Here is a 15,768-nt window from a genome sequence, read left to right as displayed (position 1 = left end):
CATGTATCACGATACAGCAACTGTGGGACTTGCAGATAAGCCCGAGAACAAGACATGGAAACTCTCCAAGAAGCCTTATCAGCGAATGACAAGTAGCTATGGTAGTTTACCTACCGACCGAATCACAAAACGATCCAAATATCACCGAGCATGTCTATGCTCCGCCACCTGCCATGATCTTCTTCCCCTTGACACTCTTCTGTTCCATACCCAGACTAACAAAAAATGCGATACTACTCGTCGCAATCGCAAGTATGAATGCCGTAACGATCGCATTATTATACCCGTGCAGCACGCCAGGTAGAATCTCCGGCGGCACAACACCTCTCAAGTTCGTCGCCCCAGCATTTGCAACGATCCTCGCGTCAAATCCCGGCGCATACTTGGGCACCTCTTTACCCAGCGTATTGACAAAGATATTTTGCGCAATCGAGATGCTCAGCGCGCCACCGAGAGAGTTGAAGAACATGACGCAGGCATTGGCTGTTGGCATATCTTTCTCATTCGTCACGACCTGTACTGCGACAAAGGGGATTTGTACACCAGCTCCTGCGCCGATACCGGCGAGAATCTGGTAGCCGATCCATTGACCCGGTGGGGAAGAGACTTTGAGCGTGTACAGCATGCCCGCACCGATGGCGAAGATGGCGCTGCCGAACCACATGAAAGGTGCGTACCAACCGACAACAGTGATGAGGCCGCCGATGACAATGGATGAGCAGGTGATGCTGACGAGGTAAGCGATGGTGCGAATGCCGGATTCCTCAGCCGTGGTCCCTTTGATGGCCTGGAAGTAGAAGGGAAGGTAGAAGATGTGCCTGATGATTGTTAGACTGCGAGCTGGGGACTAGAAGGTATGACAAGGACTTACGTGTACAAAGCCATGGACAGTAAAGTTGAGTACAAACAGCTAACCAATACAGTCCGCTGGGTAAAGACTCTTACAGGGATTGTCGCTCGATCCTCCTGGCGCAACTGTATGCCGACGAAAACGGAGATGAGTAGACCAAAACCCAGCAACGTACCCCAGACCTTGGAATTACTCCACGCATAACTAAACCCACCCCACTGCAAGCACAAAAGCAAGCAAACAATAGCACAAATCAAGAACACAGCTCCCACAATATCAATCTTCTTCAGCCTCTCCCTGACAGGAAGATGCGAGTAGGTTCTCTTGGGATTCGTAAAGAAAAAGAAGACGACAGCCAGCGACACGGCCCCAAACGGAAGATTAATCCAAAAGCACCATCGCCACGACGCGCGGTCAGTGAGTGCGCCTCCAAGGATAGGTCCCACGACGGATGCGATGCCAAACATGGAGGACAGCGCCGCAATGTAAATCGCCCGTTTCCTCAACGGCACCGAAAACCCAATGATTGTCATACCACCCGAATACAACGCTGCAGCCCCCGCGCCCGCAACTGCCCTGCCAACGATAAACATGGGCGAACTCGTCGCCGCAGCGCATATAATGCTGCCGACTTCGAATATTACGAGCGCGAAGAGATACGTGTATTTGACGTCGAAGTAGGTGTATATCTTGCCAAAGGAAGGTTGCAGCGAGGTTGTTGTCAACAGATAGGAGGAGCCGTACCACCCGACATCTTCGAGGCTGTTGAAGACGGTTGTGATTTTGGGGATTGCGGTTGCGATGATGGTGTTGTCGAGGGCGATGACAAAGGTTGTTAGACAGAGGCCGACGGACAGGATGGCGAGTTTGAAGCCGCTGAGGTACTTGGAATCGTCGTCTGGTGCGGTGGATTCATCTTTTTCGTCTGATGTCGCGATGGCTTCGGTTGGGGACTTTTCGTTGGGTGGGGGTTTGGTATCTGTGTTGGTTGGCGTCGAGGGGGTGTGTGCTTGGTCTTGTGTCTCTTTGGGCGCAGACTCGCTTTCGAGGCTTTTCTTCGGCTGTTCCAGTCTTGAATCATTGTCTCCAGATGTTTGTGTATTCTCGGCATGGGGAAGAGCCGTGTCTGTGCCGACCTTCTCTTGAGCAGAATCGGTTGCCTGCATAACGGTTGCGGGTCTAGCTCAAAACAACCAAAACAAGCCTTCTGCGGGCCGCTGCAAGCCGCGTGAGACCTGTCAACGGGTATCTTGTGGACCGACAAACAGTCTCGCGGAAGCAGAAAGCTGGTTTACCCAGGAAGCAAACTGCGGTAAAACGAGGCAAACGCAAGGAAATGCATCGAAAGAAGCAGCAGGGCGGACCGTCATTCTCTATAGAGTCTTCGATCACGCGCCGTAATCAAAAAGTGCCCGTTTGGAGCGATGACCGTATTCTTTACGGCGTTCGTTAGCCAAGCGACATGTCTAACGGGCATCTGCAACCGAGAAGAGGTGCAGTGGGCGCGGGACGTTGGGTTGCCGAGCTCAAGCAACCAATAAGGAAATGTGCAGGATACATCCTTGCGACGGTTGTCATCGTCGGAACCTGGGTCTGGGTATACAATCGACATCGTTTATGACTTTGGGCGTTGTTGAGCGCGGCCGTGCATGCGATGTCTGTTCTGGTATACGTAGCAAGACACTTGAGACGCAATGCATCTCATGTCCACATTGACGACCGTAAACAATTAGTCACTACCACGACGAACAGGACAAGAAGAGTTTGTCGTTGTGGAAGAAGGTGCGATCTCGAAACTTCCCCACAAACCACCGTCGACGACTTGCGCATCTGGTGACCGTACCCGAGGTAGAAGTCAATCGCATCGTCGAACCCGAACGCGAGCAGGGACAGCGAATGAGAACCCCTGTTGATCGTGTGTTCGCGAACGCAGATCCCTGTGGGTATCATGGGGGACATGATTAGCCGGGTGGTGGGGCAGCTAGGGCTTTCTTTTTGTAAGAGCTGGTGCTTCAAGCTTCATCCTTGACAAACTGGGCAGCGGACAGATTGCGCAGCGGGCCGTCTCGCTCCCGTAGATGTACCACAGAAGAGAGTCAAGTTGGGTGAGAATGTCAAGATGGCGAGGGAAAAGCATGGTTTTTATGCATGTAGTGACTGTAATATATGCTGCCAAGCTTGAACAAGTGGTTGAAGATGTACAATGTAAGGATACTGGAATAGCGCAAACATCCCCCTTCTATAATCTAGCTTCTCCTACTCGATATCGGCGTGCGGAACTTTCTACTGACTCTGATGTCACGTAGTCCATAAGATGTGCCACTGGCTGCATCCACGTTGGTCTTATGTAAAGACGAACCGTACCTAACCTGGGCACGTACCGCAAGGAGTCTCGACCTTGACAGTGGCGAGAATCACGCCTTCATGACCGCGCGCGCACTTTCGCTGCGCGATCTGGCCTTTGGGACACATTTGCTGGAAGATCATCTGTGTGTGTCCGCACTTGTGGGAGTAGGCATGATAGAAACACATGGCGGTTGGCGCAACGTTTGGTAATGACTGAAAGGCCGCTCGATTAGATCTTTGGTATGATCTTTTGGGATCGATAGGGCTGTGATGCGAGCCCTGAGTCTGATAGCTTGTTAGACATCAAACATACATGGAGCACACTGTAACGCCGGTGTGCTTCTGCCGCGTCTCTTACCTTGAAGCTGGGCAAGATTGGGTCTTGATCGAAATGAGTGAATGTACGCGGGATGAATGAAAGTGTTGGTTAACAACGCTCAAGGGAAAGCCGGATTACCGATGATGCTACGGTGTGTCCGTCACAAACCCAAGCTCTTTATAGCATCAAGTACATCTCACTCGATGCATGATTGCCTGCTGTTGCTCAAGTTGCACGATTTGATATCCGTGAGCAACCGAGCAATTACAAGCTTATCCGCCCGGTCAGACAAGCACAACACACCGTTTTGTATGGATAAGCGGATGTTCGTCACGGGACGGGAGATGTCAGGAACGGTCCTCAGCTTACCACCGGTCACGGTAGATGAAGTCGTACATCACGGTATGAGTGTTTGAAAATTACCATCAACATCTACCCTGGCGATACTGGCTCATTGTTGTTGTACAGGTGAATCGAGCGGCTCCGGGTAGGTGAGCAAGAAGAGACAGTCTGGGTCGGTCAAGTTCCACAAACGCGTGCTTGTTGGGAGGCGTTGTGCATACAGGACTGTGGCCAAAATTCAAACACGGTGACCCGAGATTTGCTTTGCCAAAGCAGGCAGCACCATGAAAGCCATTATGGTAGTATGTTTGATTTGTGAATCTTACCGCTGGCCATGTACGTCCGGGTTTTCCTCGACCCACCTTGCCGCCGTCTCGCATCTTTCAAGTGATGCGACGCTTGGGGTTGCGATGTTTGCGCAATGCTTGTCATCATTTGCGGCCGTTCTTCGTCGGTATGTCCCGGTCACACGGTACTGGAATCCCAGGCGCACTGCAGCCCACTCGCTGCGGAGGACCTGTAATAAACATTATAGCGGCGCCATCCGGGGTGTAATCAAGAAGGCTGGCTATCAATAGTGGCTCTTAGCTGCCGATGACATTCGGCCAGCATTTTCGAAATTCCAGCCAATCAGCACTCGGCCACACCGCCAATCCGTGTGGAGACTTTTCGATGCAGATACGCCGCCAGATCCTGCAGATGACGAGACGATAGCTCGAGTTAATCAAGCGGTACTAGTTCCCTGGAGTGTGAAGATGAGGTGTAGGGGCTCCGAATATAGTTGTCGGTTCCATCTTCGCCTTCGAGGCTGGGAGGTGCAGATTGCTCCACCGCCGGCCATATTGCTAAGCCTGCAGGCTACATGTTGACATGCCAGGAACATATGTCTACATCAGCGTCTCGTCAGCGTGCATCGTGCTAGTCCTCACCGTGGGGTAGAAGGCCAGAATGACAACGCAAGCGCGTGCTGTCTGGGGCTGATTTGGGAGCGCCTTGATTAGGGCTGTCGAAGCGTCTTCAAAGCGTCTCTTGCGGCAGATGGACAAGTAGAATGATGGCGTACTGTACCCCACCAAGCCGTGGGACGATGCGCTGGCAAACGGTGTGGTTCATCTGAGACGGCAGCTGAGGCACAGCCCTGCATGCGCTCGCAGGCGAGCCTTGAAAGCAGCCGTGTTGGAGAGACATTGACATCGAGTAGGAGAATATGTTATAGTCGTTCTAGCCTCAATGCCAGCTGGCAACGCCTCGCTCGAACGACTAACGGCAAAAAGGACATGCAGCAGACGTGTGCAGTTTAGCGGAGGAGTTGGACGCTTGACACGTAGCCCACCATAGCTCGCCTGTCTGCAGATTGACGCAGGAGCTGCACCTGCGTCTCCAGAGAGCCGGATAGAGTGTGCGGGTTAATACTAGCATGCGTTTCCTTTGCGTTCGCCCTGCTATTTCCTTTTGCGCCGTTGTCGTCGTCTTGGTGTAGTTGTCATTTTCTCATCGTCGCGCGCATCTATCGCGGGACTGCCGCTCGTTCCCTCAACACCAGGCCAAGCGTAAGGGTCTTCGCAACACCCAAAAAGGAACATCCCCACCTGCTGCCCTGAGCGCGATCGAACGGTTATCCTCGCGCGCATCTGCGAATCTGGCGTCTGTAGGAGTGTGCGCGGCCAAGTTTCGCTTCCTCGGCGTCCAAAACAGCTGCACTGACCGCTGCCACACCGCCTGCCGACGTCACGGCCCTTAAGACGGTCGCATTACCTCGTGCGCGCAGGACGATTGAAGCTGGCCAACATCGCAATGCGCTGTCCAAGGCCTTGGATCCACCTCTCCCAGCCTCCAGCCATCTCGCAATCGACGTCTGACGTCTGTTAGCCTGTCGCAAAAGGGTCTTGCAGCGCCTCACCTCTTGGGCGTTGCCATTGGCTCCGCCATCACCCCAGTCGTCGAATAAGAGCAAGGCACTGGCCCCAAACAACGACACCATCTCGCCCTATCCGTTTCGAGATATCCCGATCAATGTGAGCCGTTGCTCGCCTTCGTCAATTGGAACCGTCGCTGACAGCTGTCCAGACAGTTCATCACTCGGCGCTCGACCGCTTCACCTTCATACCAGCCCCAGCACTGTACACCACCTTATATACGTTGTATCATGATCGTCGCTTCCATCGTCATCGCCTAATTCAACAAATCTCCGAGTAGCGCTTCCCGACTTGGTCCATCACGAGAATCGACTTTCACCCGTACAAGGGACGTGCACGGACATCCCGTCGCTTGCCGAAACATATCAATTGGCCAGCACTTGTTGCTTCGGTGCCAGAGCCTCATCTCCAAGCAGAAATCATCGCGAGGTGTCATCGGTCAGCCTGGGCCGGGCTGCACTGTGTCTGTCTTCTAGAAGATACAGCGCAACGGTCCGGGTTGGCGGTTAAGGTTAGTGGATTCATCAATCGCGCCTTCCGTCTCTGCCATCATCACTTCGCTATCACCACACCGTGGCTCGATAACGTCACTTCAGGCCCTCCGTCGCCATCTCATTTCTCCTTCCGCCGTCTCTCCTGTTCTACCTCGACTGCGACTTACGAAGCATACCAGACGAGTCACTAAACCATGGCATCTCTGGACTTTGACCAGAAGTTCCTTGGTCGGATAGCCAAGCAGACTGAAGACACGAGTCCTTTCCTGTCCAGCGCTCTTTATCAGATTCTGGGTCTGTCGGTCCTGCTGGCCCGGAGACTCATTCGCGCCAGGAAGCTTCGCAAACTGGACACTAGCCGAGATACACCTTCTCTCTCGACTTATCAGCACATACTATGGATGTCTCGCGAGGGACTATCTATACTCGAGCTCTATGTACTCCCATATGCTCAAGACAATCAGCATGGACCAGAGTGCAGGGTGTTGAGCGTCAAGTTGCGGGCGAGCTTCTACCACATCTTCTGTCTCTTCCACAATCAACCACCAGTCACGACAATGAACATGACAAGTACCGACCCTCGAAACACTGCTTCACCTCCTTTGCACCTCTCACCACCAAAGCATGGCAACGGACATGGTCGTAGGGCAGATCCCCCAGGACTGTCACCCCCTTCGAAGCGCTCTGGAAAACAACCAGCATTACGGGAGCCAATCGACTCCATCCAATCCGAGAGTTCCTTCATCACGAACCCATATGCAGCAGGAGGACCAGTCGGCACACCATCACCGGGACCTACAATCAACGCGCCTCCAGGCCTCAACCCAGTGCCCATCCCACAGCCCTCCTCCTTCATACTTCCACCACTCAACTTCGTTCCCTTAGCCAGTGGCTACTTCACGACCGCCACACAATATGCTACTTCATTTCTTCCTGGTTCGCATCCATTACGGCTGTCGGTTGCGCTCGAGCACAGCGCATTCCTGTGGGACTGTCTACATGATCATGACGCGTCCCGGCGCGTCGCCCGACGTGCAATCAAGGACGTGTACCGCGCACAAGAGGCTATGGACGACACGGAGTTTGAAGATGCAGCTGAACTTGTAGGTATTCTAGGTCGCATGATGAAGCGCAAGAGCTGGGAAGGTACCCCACGCGTCGGAGGCATGGCGAGTCCCGAGCCTGTCCCACAGAACGCTTCGCAAACAGCTGGAAGTGCGATACCACAATCAAGCATGCCGGTCACATCCCCTACACAACGCCCTCAGCCAAGTAGCAGGAGAGCAGCCGAGACATCGCCGCTCACGGACTCTTCTATGCAGACACCCCCAGCAAGTGCTGTACGCAGTCGAGCAAACACAGCAAGCAAGTCTGTGCCTCGACAAAAGGAAAGCCAAAGCCACGAGGACACTCCCAAGTCACCACCGCGGCGGCATACCGAAAACAACAGTCGCGACACCACACCCCGTAATCGGCACGTCAGTGTCGAAAGCGGTGCGAGCACAACACCTCGGGCACCCCAGGGAGACGGCGGACGCTCTCCCGCCACCCCTTCCACGGTCCGAACCGCGCACCGAACTTCAGGCAGCGGCGGCTCCTCAAAAGGAACACCGGTCGCGGGAAGTGCATCGACGCCGCTAACTCAAAGCGCAGCCGCCGATCCCATGCGCAACTCGCCAACGCTGCGGCGCACACCTCCGACGCAATTCTCGCCAGGATACCACGACTCGGCGCGTATCTCGCCCTCACAAGAGAGTTCATATGCGAGACAGCAGAGGTGACTAGTAGAGACGGGTCGGGAGAAGCAGACACAACGTAAAATGGAAGTGCAATGGACCGACTCCATGCACGAAGCCGACATCGTGTTGTTGCCCATGACACAGCCGAGCTCTGTGTCATCGACGCCTATCGACTTTGCTGGACAAACATACCCTGAGTATCCAGTCCGCTTTCGGCCATGAGCTCCGATATGCATGCTCGGACCGCTTCGACGACAGTGCCGACAAGAGCGAATGCACTTTCATACATCCCTTCCCGTCGCAGATCTAGGAAGAAGCTCGAGAGAGCGCATACGATACGAGGGACGTATCACCAGATCACTTATTGCGTAACCCTTTGGGGTTAACAACTTATTGTACTATACCTATTGGCGTTCTTGGATGTTTATACCTTGGTTTGGCGGTACACATATGCTTCGCCGTTTGCATTGTAAGCATACCGGATATCAAAAAAGTCGCCTACGTATTCCTTAGCTGGGGCGGCAATACTGCATAATGTTTTTGTTTACACGTACTTTGGTGGCTGAGTTTGTATTTTCTGTTTCCTCTCTGCGCTCTGGACGATACCATGTTTGCTGGTTTGATCTCTTTGGGGGTGGTTCATTGGATGTATTGGTGCGTATGATATGTAATCGAAAGTTTTCATCTGAGTGCGTGCGTTTAGAAAGTCGTCTAATACAAGTATTACATTGTTCATCATGACTCGCTTCTGCTGTGGCTCGTCGACTTGCTTGAGGTCTGCCGAGCGTAGCGGTCTAGCTGATAGTGGTGATAAAGAGTTCTCCTGCCTTCTGCAACCTTACATATTCTTTTTCGTATACTTCAACCATCGTTAGGCTCTCGTGGCAGATCTCGGGCAAGTCGTCCAGCAACTGCAGTTATGTCAGGCGTTCGCAGGCAGACACGATCTAAGGACACAGAGAAAGAGAAAGTGCAGTACCCTAGTCCAGCTAAACAGGATGCAAATACTTAGCTGGTATCAGTTAAAGAAGATGATAATAAGTAAATGAGGAGTCGTGGGTTTTCTGTCTACGCACTTAGACGTGCTATGCATCTTCAATGGTTGTTTAGCGTATAAATAAATAAGATTCTTCCGCCTCTACACCCCAGTAGAATAATCTTAGTAAGGCGCTTCTCTCTCGCAGAGCCTATAGTGGTTCCCTTCTTGGCCAGGACAATTGTCTTCGTGTGGCTTCGTGTATCATGCAAGGATTAGTTGTGTTTTGTACGTGATCGGTTCTTTTCTAATGTTCTTGGCACTCCATAGCGATAGATCGATCCGGATTTTAGCGGTATTCCATAATGTCGCACGATCTGGTGCGGGTATTGTAGACGGAAAATCAGGAGATTTAATGTATTATAGTTGTTGTATGTGGCCTCCTAGCTGAGCTTGTACTAAGGTATCATCGCGCAGCGTCATGAGTAACAAGGTTCCCGGCAGCGCTTGGTTTGCGACACGTTCTTTCAATATTCATACCTGCACTTCGAACAACACAGCGATGCGACACATGATAAGATACAGCATCATAGGACAGGACTGCATATTCGAAGGCTTGTTACACAGAGCGATTGTGGTTTTATGATGACTGACGAATTATGCGGCAGCAGTACCATTGCGTTTATCGGCAACAACACGCCTCACAACTTGTTCCAAATCCTCACGTTCAAGACCTAGCCTCTCATCCCAAAGTCCTCCCGGTCTCGAATCTCCCAGGTTGACTGGGCCGGTTGCCAATGCCCTGACCAGCAACGCAACACCATAGTAATCGCCATTTCGGAACCTGCTGTGGCCTTCTTCAACAAGATCTTGCGAGGCATGCCGCTTGATTGTCCAGCCTTGACTGTCTATCGTCTCGAGGACAGCGAGGAGGTCAACCTGACTGAGGTGGAACGATGACGTATAGACATAACTGTTTCTCGTCTTGTCGGCGTGCTCCAGAATCTTTATTATAGCTTTCCCCACGCTCTCTAGTGTTGATACCGTAAACTCAGTTTTGCCCTGGTCTGTCAGCGTCGCAGTCTTGGTGACAAGGTCAAAGCCGAGATGACCATCTCTCAGAGCCCAATCGAACCATAGCCCAGTCACAAGGCTCGACCATTCCATTCTGTCTTCTTTCGACCGGAGATAGTCGACCGTCTGCACTTTGAAAGGAAGTATTGGGATGAATTCAACGACCCGAGGATCCTGTGTATTCGGACCATACTCGCTGGGAAGAAATCTCTTCACTCCAGCCGCGACAGCAGCGTCGATGAACCTGTTCTGGTCCCCTGCCGCGGCACCGCCAACCGTGCTGATTACCACATCCTGGCCTCTCATCGCGGACTCTAATGAGTCCGGGTCGTCGTAGTCTGCTCGGATGACGCGTACGCCCTCAGGGAACTGGGATGATGATTGCTGCCGCGAAAGAACAGTCGTGTCGTATAGTGAGTCCAAAAGGATCTTTAGAACGACGCTACCCAAGGTTCCAGACCCCTTTCGTGATGTCAGCCCATAGCCTTGGTTTGTTAGGAGATCGAACTTACACCAATAAGCAACACATTACGATAAGTAGCCATGTCCAATTGCAGAGAGATTGTATCGACGTTCGCTGGCTTCCCTGAATACAGCGTCTATGTCGATTGGTAAGTATGGGAATGATAGCTGCTTCGGAGAGTGCATGTTGTGTGTGTGCGACAGCCGTTGCACTCTATATACACATGGCTCGAGTTTCCAAAGGTTACACACGTGCTTGAGATTAGTTATTGCTGCTTCGAAATCATCGCCTTAGGCCTATAGGAAGTCACGCTCGATTCTTAGCCTCATACTGAATTTGTCATGTATTAAGTGATCATGTAGACGTACCGACCGATATCCGTCCTGATGATCTGTTGGTTGAATGTTGTTTGTAAGTAGTTACGGCCGTAAGATCGAGAAGCGAACAAGATGAGAACGCTTAGCTACCACGAAGCAAACTGTTGCTTAGTACCACAATACGCAACTACTGTTCAGTATCGTGTGCAAGAGTTTTGTATATGGACTGCGCTTGTTTTATACTTGCTGCCGCTTTTTGTGAATTTTCCCTGCTATTTACAAGCTCTCTTAGCACCTTTTTCGAGTCGGATAACATGATCACGTAGTAACTCAATCTTGACTGCTTTTCTGAATCCATGTTCACGAATCAAGTGCTATTTATGCTCTGGGGATATAGTAGCGACTAATACGGTTGGCCTCGGCATCTATAGCTTTAGTATTGCCTTAGTCACTTTACTAAGATGCGGAACCCAACGCGATACCGTGAGGCCAGATAAGCAAAAAAAAAAAAAAAACATTCTCACTCAACAAGATGTAGTACATGACATCTATTTGTTAAAAAGAAAGACTGTAATGGTCACTACGAGGGTCGAACTCGCGACCTTGGCGTCGTCTCGGAAACGAGTTCCTATTAGCACCACGCTCTAACCAACTGAGCTAAGCGACCGATGTTGTCTTCTGATTGGATGACATCAATCTTGATAACAACATTTATATACCAAAATTGTGTGAAGTCATACAGAAACCAGTAAGCATGTTCATCTTGTAGAGCAACACGGGTTTTCAGAAGGCGACGAAGCAAGAATACGTAAGTGGGGTGGATCTCACCATGTTGCTACTCCACTCGATGCCAAGACAAACATTGCAAATTTTCTAGCACCTCTGACACAGCCTAAGCATTGATTGATGGGTCTATCAGCTGCGAGAAGTCGGTGACTCCTGGCCAGCAATGATCCATCGTTAGATCTTCCCATGACGGTAATGTAGAGACATCATAGCTTATCCAGGGGTTTTGCCAAGTCGATGACGAGATGTTCGATGACCCAGCCTCAGCATCTAGTAAAGCGCCTCCTGCCAATTGATTTCCATAAACACTACCGTCCAGAGGCTGAGTAAGAGAGGGTTGATCCACAAATGGTCTGTGTAAGGTATGATCGAGATCGAGTTTCGCGTTCGAAGATAACCCTCGTGACGATTCTTGTATTGGATTGCGGAAGTGCCAAAGTCTTTCCAACATCTCACTATAGATATGGCAGACATGAGTGCCGGTCGTGGACGCTCCCTTCATGGTTGAAATCAGAAGTGAAACGAGGTCATTGATTGCGTTTAGCTGTGTCTTCACATTGCTCACGTTGAGGTTTACTACCTTGTGCAAAAATACAGCTGCGTACACTGCGTAGCTAACAGTTCGTTCAGCAAAGGTATGATAATGTAACAAAAGCGGACGACTTACAGAAAAAAACGCGACGGAAGGTATTGCATTTCGCCGTGCGGGTCCAAACTTGTAAATCTTTCGAGCAACTTTGTCGCCGCGTGGATTGCACCGTTGATGTAGAGCCCATCAGGCAAAGATAGGGTGCTTCGATAAAATCCTTCTTCTAAGGGTACATCATCGGTAGCATGTGTTTTGGGATGCGACCTTTGGTCCTTGACTGATCGTGCGACAACTGCCTGGAATGAAAATGCGTTTACATATAGACAGACGTACTCATAAGTTATAAAGACTGAGTTTGGTACCACTGACGAATTGTCCAGTCGTCGCCACGTAGTCATCCACATCGCTGCAGCACCCAGAAAGTCGTCTAGGTACCGGGCGTAATCGCCATCTTTGATAAGAGCTTGAGTCCGTTCTGCGGAGGCGTACAAGATCAGATGGGCGTTGTATAAAATCTGTACAAGGTCCAGATTGGCTTGCAAAATCGCAGAATGATCATATAAATCTCCAGATCTAGGTTTCAGACTGGGGAAGTCATCCGCAGTAAAATGGGAGGACAGAGATGGCCCGCGAGACCAGAACGATTGCCCCAGGCGGACTGATATATGGCGGTCTGCGAGATACACGACTAGGTCCTTATCAGCAGCTTTCTGGTACGAAGATGACATCACTTACAATGCCAAACTAGTCGCTCCTGTTCGCTCTGCTGTTGTGTGGTGTGGTGAGATCTGCGGAAAGCCCCTCTGTCTAACCGAAGCATATAACCTTGCCGTATCGCGAGGCCTACAAGTGACCACGCACGCCTGTCTTCGGTGAAAAGATTGCCAGGTGCTTCTTCAGTCTTGAGCTTAGATTCAATGTGAGGTAGCCACTCCGCTAGAACCAAGAGGCCTTCAACCGTGCGGGGTGTTTGAGTTGAGGGACGGGCTAAAAGTACCCCTAGTAGCAGTCTCTGAGCATGTTCCCAACAGTATCGATGTATGAGTACATGCTGCGTCGAATCTCGCGACGCAACGGTCAATAGCACTGTGAGGAGAAAGTGTTCGGATTTCCTGATCTTTTCTATGACGATCGGTGAGTGAAGCCATGCTGGAACAATAGGATAATGAGGATGATAGGTCTTTGTATATCTAATTCCACATCAGTCAATCTAAATAACAGGCTAGGCTTTCAAGAGCGACTGACTTTTGTAATAACTCAAGGATTACGCCCATCTGCAGTATTCCCGTTGTTAGCAACTCGAAGTCCTCGAGTGTAGTCGATCCATTTCCAGTTGCTTGCATGCTGGGCGCCGATGACGTGGTACCATCGGCTAAAGAACGGGTCGAAGCCAAGTGTAAACGCTCGTCTGAACGTGCCAGTATCTCGAGCGCATCAGACGGGTTCCTTAATTCAACTTCTGGCTCTCTGGCTGTCCCATATGGTTCTGATAAGCTTCGTGCACACATCGTAGATTGGTCGGCTTCCACAAGTGTCGGAGATGGTCTAGAACTTGTAGTGGTACTCTCATTCTCGTGCATAAGCGCTTCTGAGTTGTCTGATACATTTGCGCGAGCAGTCCGCGTAGCTTTGTTACGTCTTTGGCCTCGTTTCGACTGCACAAGGACACAACCGTTGCCAGAAAGGTGACATGATCTGCAGGGTGGTTCCTTTCGGCCACTTGAGCCGTCAAGGTCGCATTTTGTTTTGCGGCGACGGCAGCGTAGACATGCACGGAAAGATCGTTTACCGGTCGATGCGGTCATCGTATTCTGTTGCTTGTTGGCAATGAATAATGTGATGGCAGGAGCGAAGGTAAGGATGAGAGTACGAGTTTGGCTGCACCGGCTCTCGGCTATGGTCGGTTACGTCGCCATGAGACTAGTGCGTATCTGCGGCCCTTCTGTTCCACGTGCGCCGTCGCTAAATGCCCGAACACTGCTCCGATATCCTTCAATGAGCTGCAAATGTTGCCAGAACACAGGAGTTCGAAGACAGCCAGTGAAGTCAGAATCATGATAGCAGCAAGCACGGAGAAGTCCTGTTGCGAAGTTTTCTATCTCACAAGAGCACTATTCGTCCCATCGTAGATAGCCTTCGGCTTTGGGAATCGACGGAGGTTCCATGGACAAGTTCGCGGCACTTCGCCTGCATACGAGAGCTGTGTGCACGAGCGAACACCAGCACATGCTGTGCAGATCTATAGTCGGTTATGGCTCAAACATGTGGTGGATACAGTTGATCGGCAATGGTCGGCGTCGAGCAACCACTGCTGAAGAGACTGAAGCCTCACACATATAAGATCTCAAACACCTGTAAAACGAAACAAAGTACCTTTCAAGACTAGACAACACATCAAGTCCATCAGCTTTCAACATGTCAGCCACGATTACCGAAACGACTATCTCTGCCCCGACCCTTCAAATTCGAGAGCTTCACTACGGCTTCGGTGTTGAGGTTCGAGGGCTTGACCTCAAAGATGGTGCCTCTGATGAGACTTACCGTCTTCTCCATGACCTCTTGACGAAGGTGAGCGTCCCGAAAACATATTCATGACTTCCTACTTACTATATGTGCAGTATGGTGTGGTCGTCTTACGCCAGACAAAACTGACCGACTCAGCCCACATCGCCTTGGGCCGTAAGTTCGGCGAACTAGACGATGTGAAGCCTTACAACAAGGCCGGCCGTAAGAATCGTCTTGATTTTGACGAACTCTTCGATGTCGGCAACATCGAAGCGGACAACACCCTTGTCTCTCCGACTAGTCCACGTGCGCAGGCAAACAAAGGCAATAGCTACTTCCATGTTGACAGTAGCTTCAACCCACGCCGAGCAGGCTACTCCCTGCTACTGGCTCATGAATTACCTCCCACTGGCACAGGCGGTGCGACAGAATTCTGCGATACGAGGGCGGCTTGGGACGACCTTCCTTGTAATGTACAGAATGAGTTATTGGCTAAAGACCTAATCGCTTGCCACTCGATTCTTCATTCAAAGAATTTAGCTGCCCCTGAGCACTTTGCGGGTATAGAACCTGCTGATCATCCTATGGGTCGTCATAAGCTTGTGCAGCGTCACGAAGCATCTGGACGTATGAATCTGTATCTGGCGATGCACATCCACCATATTGAGGGTTTGAAGCCAGAGGAGAGCAAGGAACTATTCGATATGCTATTCGAGCATGCTACGCAGGAGAAGTATAGAGTGACTGTGGAATGGCATGATGTCGGCGATCTGGTCATCTGGGATAACACCTGCACTATGCACCGTGCGATGGGAGGACCTTTTGCATACATATATCGCAGGGATATGAGAAGAGTCACAGTACACGATAACAGTAGCCAAGCATGGGGTCTGAATGACAAATCAGGCGTAAGACAAGGTCTTCCCTAGGTACTCATTGTTATAGTAGGAGAACTTTGGGCTGATCAGTCCGTTTCAATGTTGATGGCCACGGTGGCAGCTATGATAGAGTGTAGTTCCTCTGCTTATTGGATGCATGCGAAATCTTTTCGT

The 15,768-nt window shown here is 51.0% G+C and overlaps 6 protein-coding genes across 6 annotated transcripts; 2 read left to right on the top strand and 4 right to left on the bottom strand.

Moving 5' to 3' along the window:
• Positions 1–154: 154 nt before the first annotated feature.
• Positions 155–2,016, bottom strand: GT037_004871 (mfs transporter; the record flags this gene model as incomplete). The annotated part of the gene is made up of 2 exons (XM_038929918.1): positions 155–818; positions 872–2,016. The coding sequence occupies 2 exons, from the start codon at positions 2,014–2,016 to the stop codon at positions 155–157; spliced, it is 1,809 nt and encodes a 602-aa protein (XP_038786868.1).
• Positions 2,017–3,214: 1,198 nt separating this feature from the next.
• GT037_004870 (uncharacterized protein) lies at positions 3,215–3,382 on the bottom strand (the record flags this gene model as incomplete). Its single annotated transcript, XM_038929917.1, has 1 exon — positions 3,215–3,382. One exon carries the CDS (start codon positions 3,380–3,382, stop codon positions 3,215–3,217), a length of 168 nt encoding a protein of 55 aa, XP_038786867.1.
• Positions 3,383–6,461: 3,079 nt separating this feature from the next.
• On the top strand, positions 6,462–8,048 carry GT037_004869 (14-3-3 protein; the record flags this gene model as incomplete). The annotated part of the gene is made up of 1 exon (XM_038929916.1): positions 6,462–8,048. One exon carries the CDS (start codon positions 6,462–6,464, stop codon positions 8,046–8,048), a length of 1,587 nt encoding a protein of 528 aa, XP_038786866.1.
• A 1,591-nt stretch (positions 8,049–9,639) lies between these two features.
• Positions 9,640–10,601, bottom strand: GT037_004868 (uncharacterized protein; the record flags this gene model as incomplete). Its single annotated transcript, XM_038929915.1, has 2 exons — positions 9,640–10,518; positions 10,569–10,601. The coding sequence occupies 2 exons, from the start codon at positions 10,599–10,601 to the stop codon at positions 9,640–9,642; spliced, it is 912 nt and encodes a 303-aa protein (XP_038786865.1).
• A 1,684-nt stretch (positions 10,602–12,285) lies between these two features.
• GT037_004867 (uncharacterized protein) lies at positions 12,286–14,016 on the bottom strand (the record flags this gene model as incomplete). Its single annotated transcript, XM_038929914.1, has 3 exons — positions 12,286–12,917; positions 13,013–13,401; positions 13,457–14,016. The coding sequence occupies 3 exons, from the start codon at positions 14,014–14,016 to the stop codon at positions 12,286–12,288; spliced, it is 1,581 nt and encodes a 526-aa protein (XP_038786864.1).
• Positions 14,017–14,626: 610 nt separating this feature from the next.
• GT037_004866 (alpha-ketoglutarate-dependent-dichlorophenoxyacetate dioxygenase) lies at positions 14,627–15,645 on the top strand (the record flags this gene model as incomplete). The annotated part of the gene is made up of 2 exons (XM_038929913.1): positions 14,627–14,779; positions 14,830–15,645. The coding sequence occupies 2 exons, from the start codon at positions 14,627–14,629 to the stop codon at positions 15,643–15,645; spliced, it is 969 nt and encodes a 322-aa protein (XP_038786863.1).
• Between the last annotated feature and the right edge of the window lie 123 nt (positions 15,646–15,768).

Source organism: Alternaria burnsii, assembly GCF_013036055.1.
Source record: "Alternaria burnsii strain CBS107.38 chromosome Unknown 740, whole genome shotgun sequence".
Lineage (NCBI taxonomy): Eukaryota > Fungi > Ascomycota > Dothideomycetes > Pleosporales > Pleosporaceae > Alternaria > Alternaria burnsii.
Note: the sequence above shows the minus strand (reverse complement) of the source record. Positions and strands in the feature narration are given on the sequence as shown.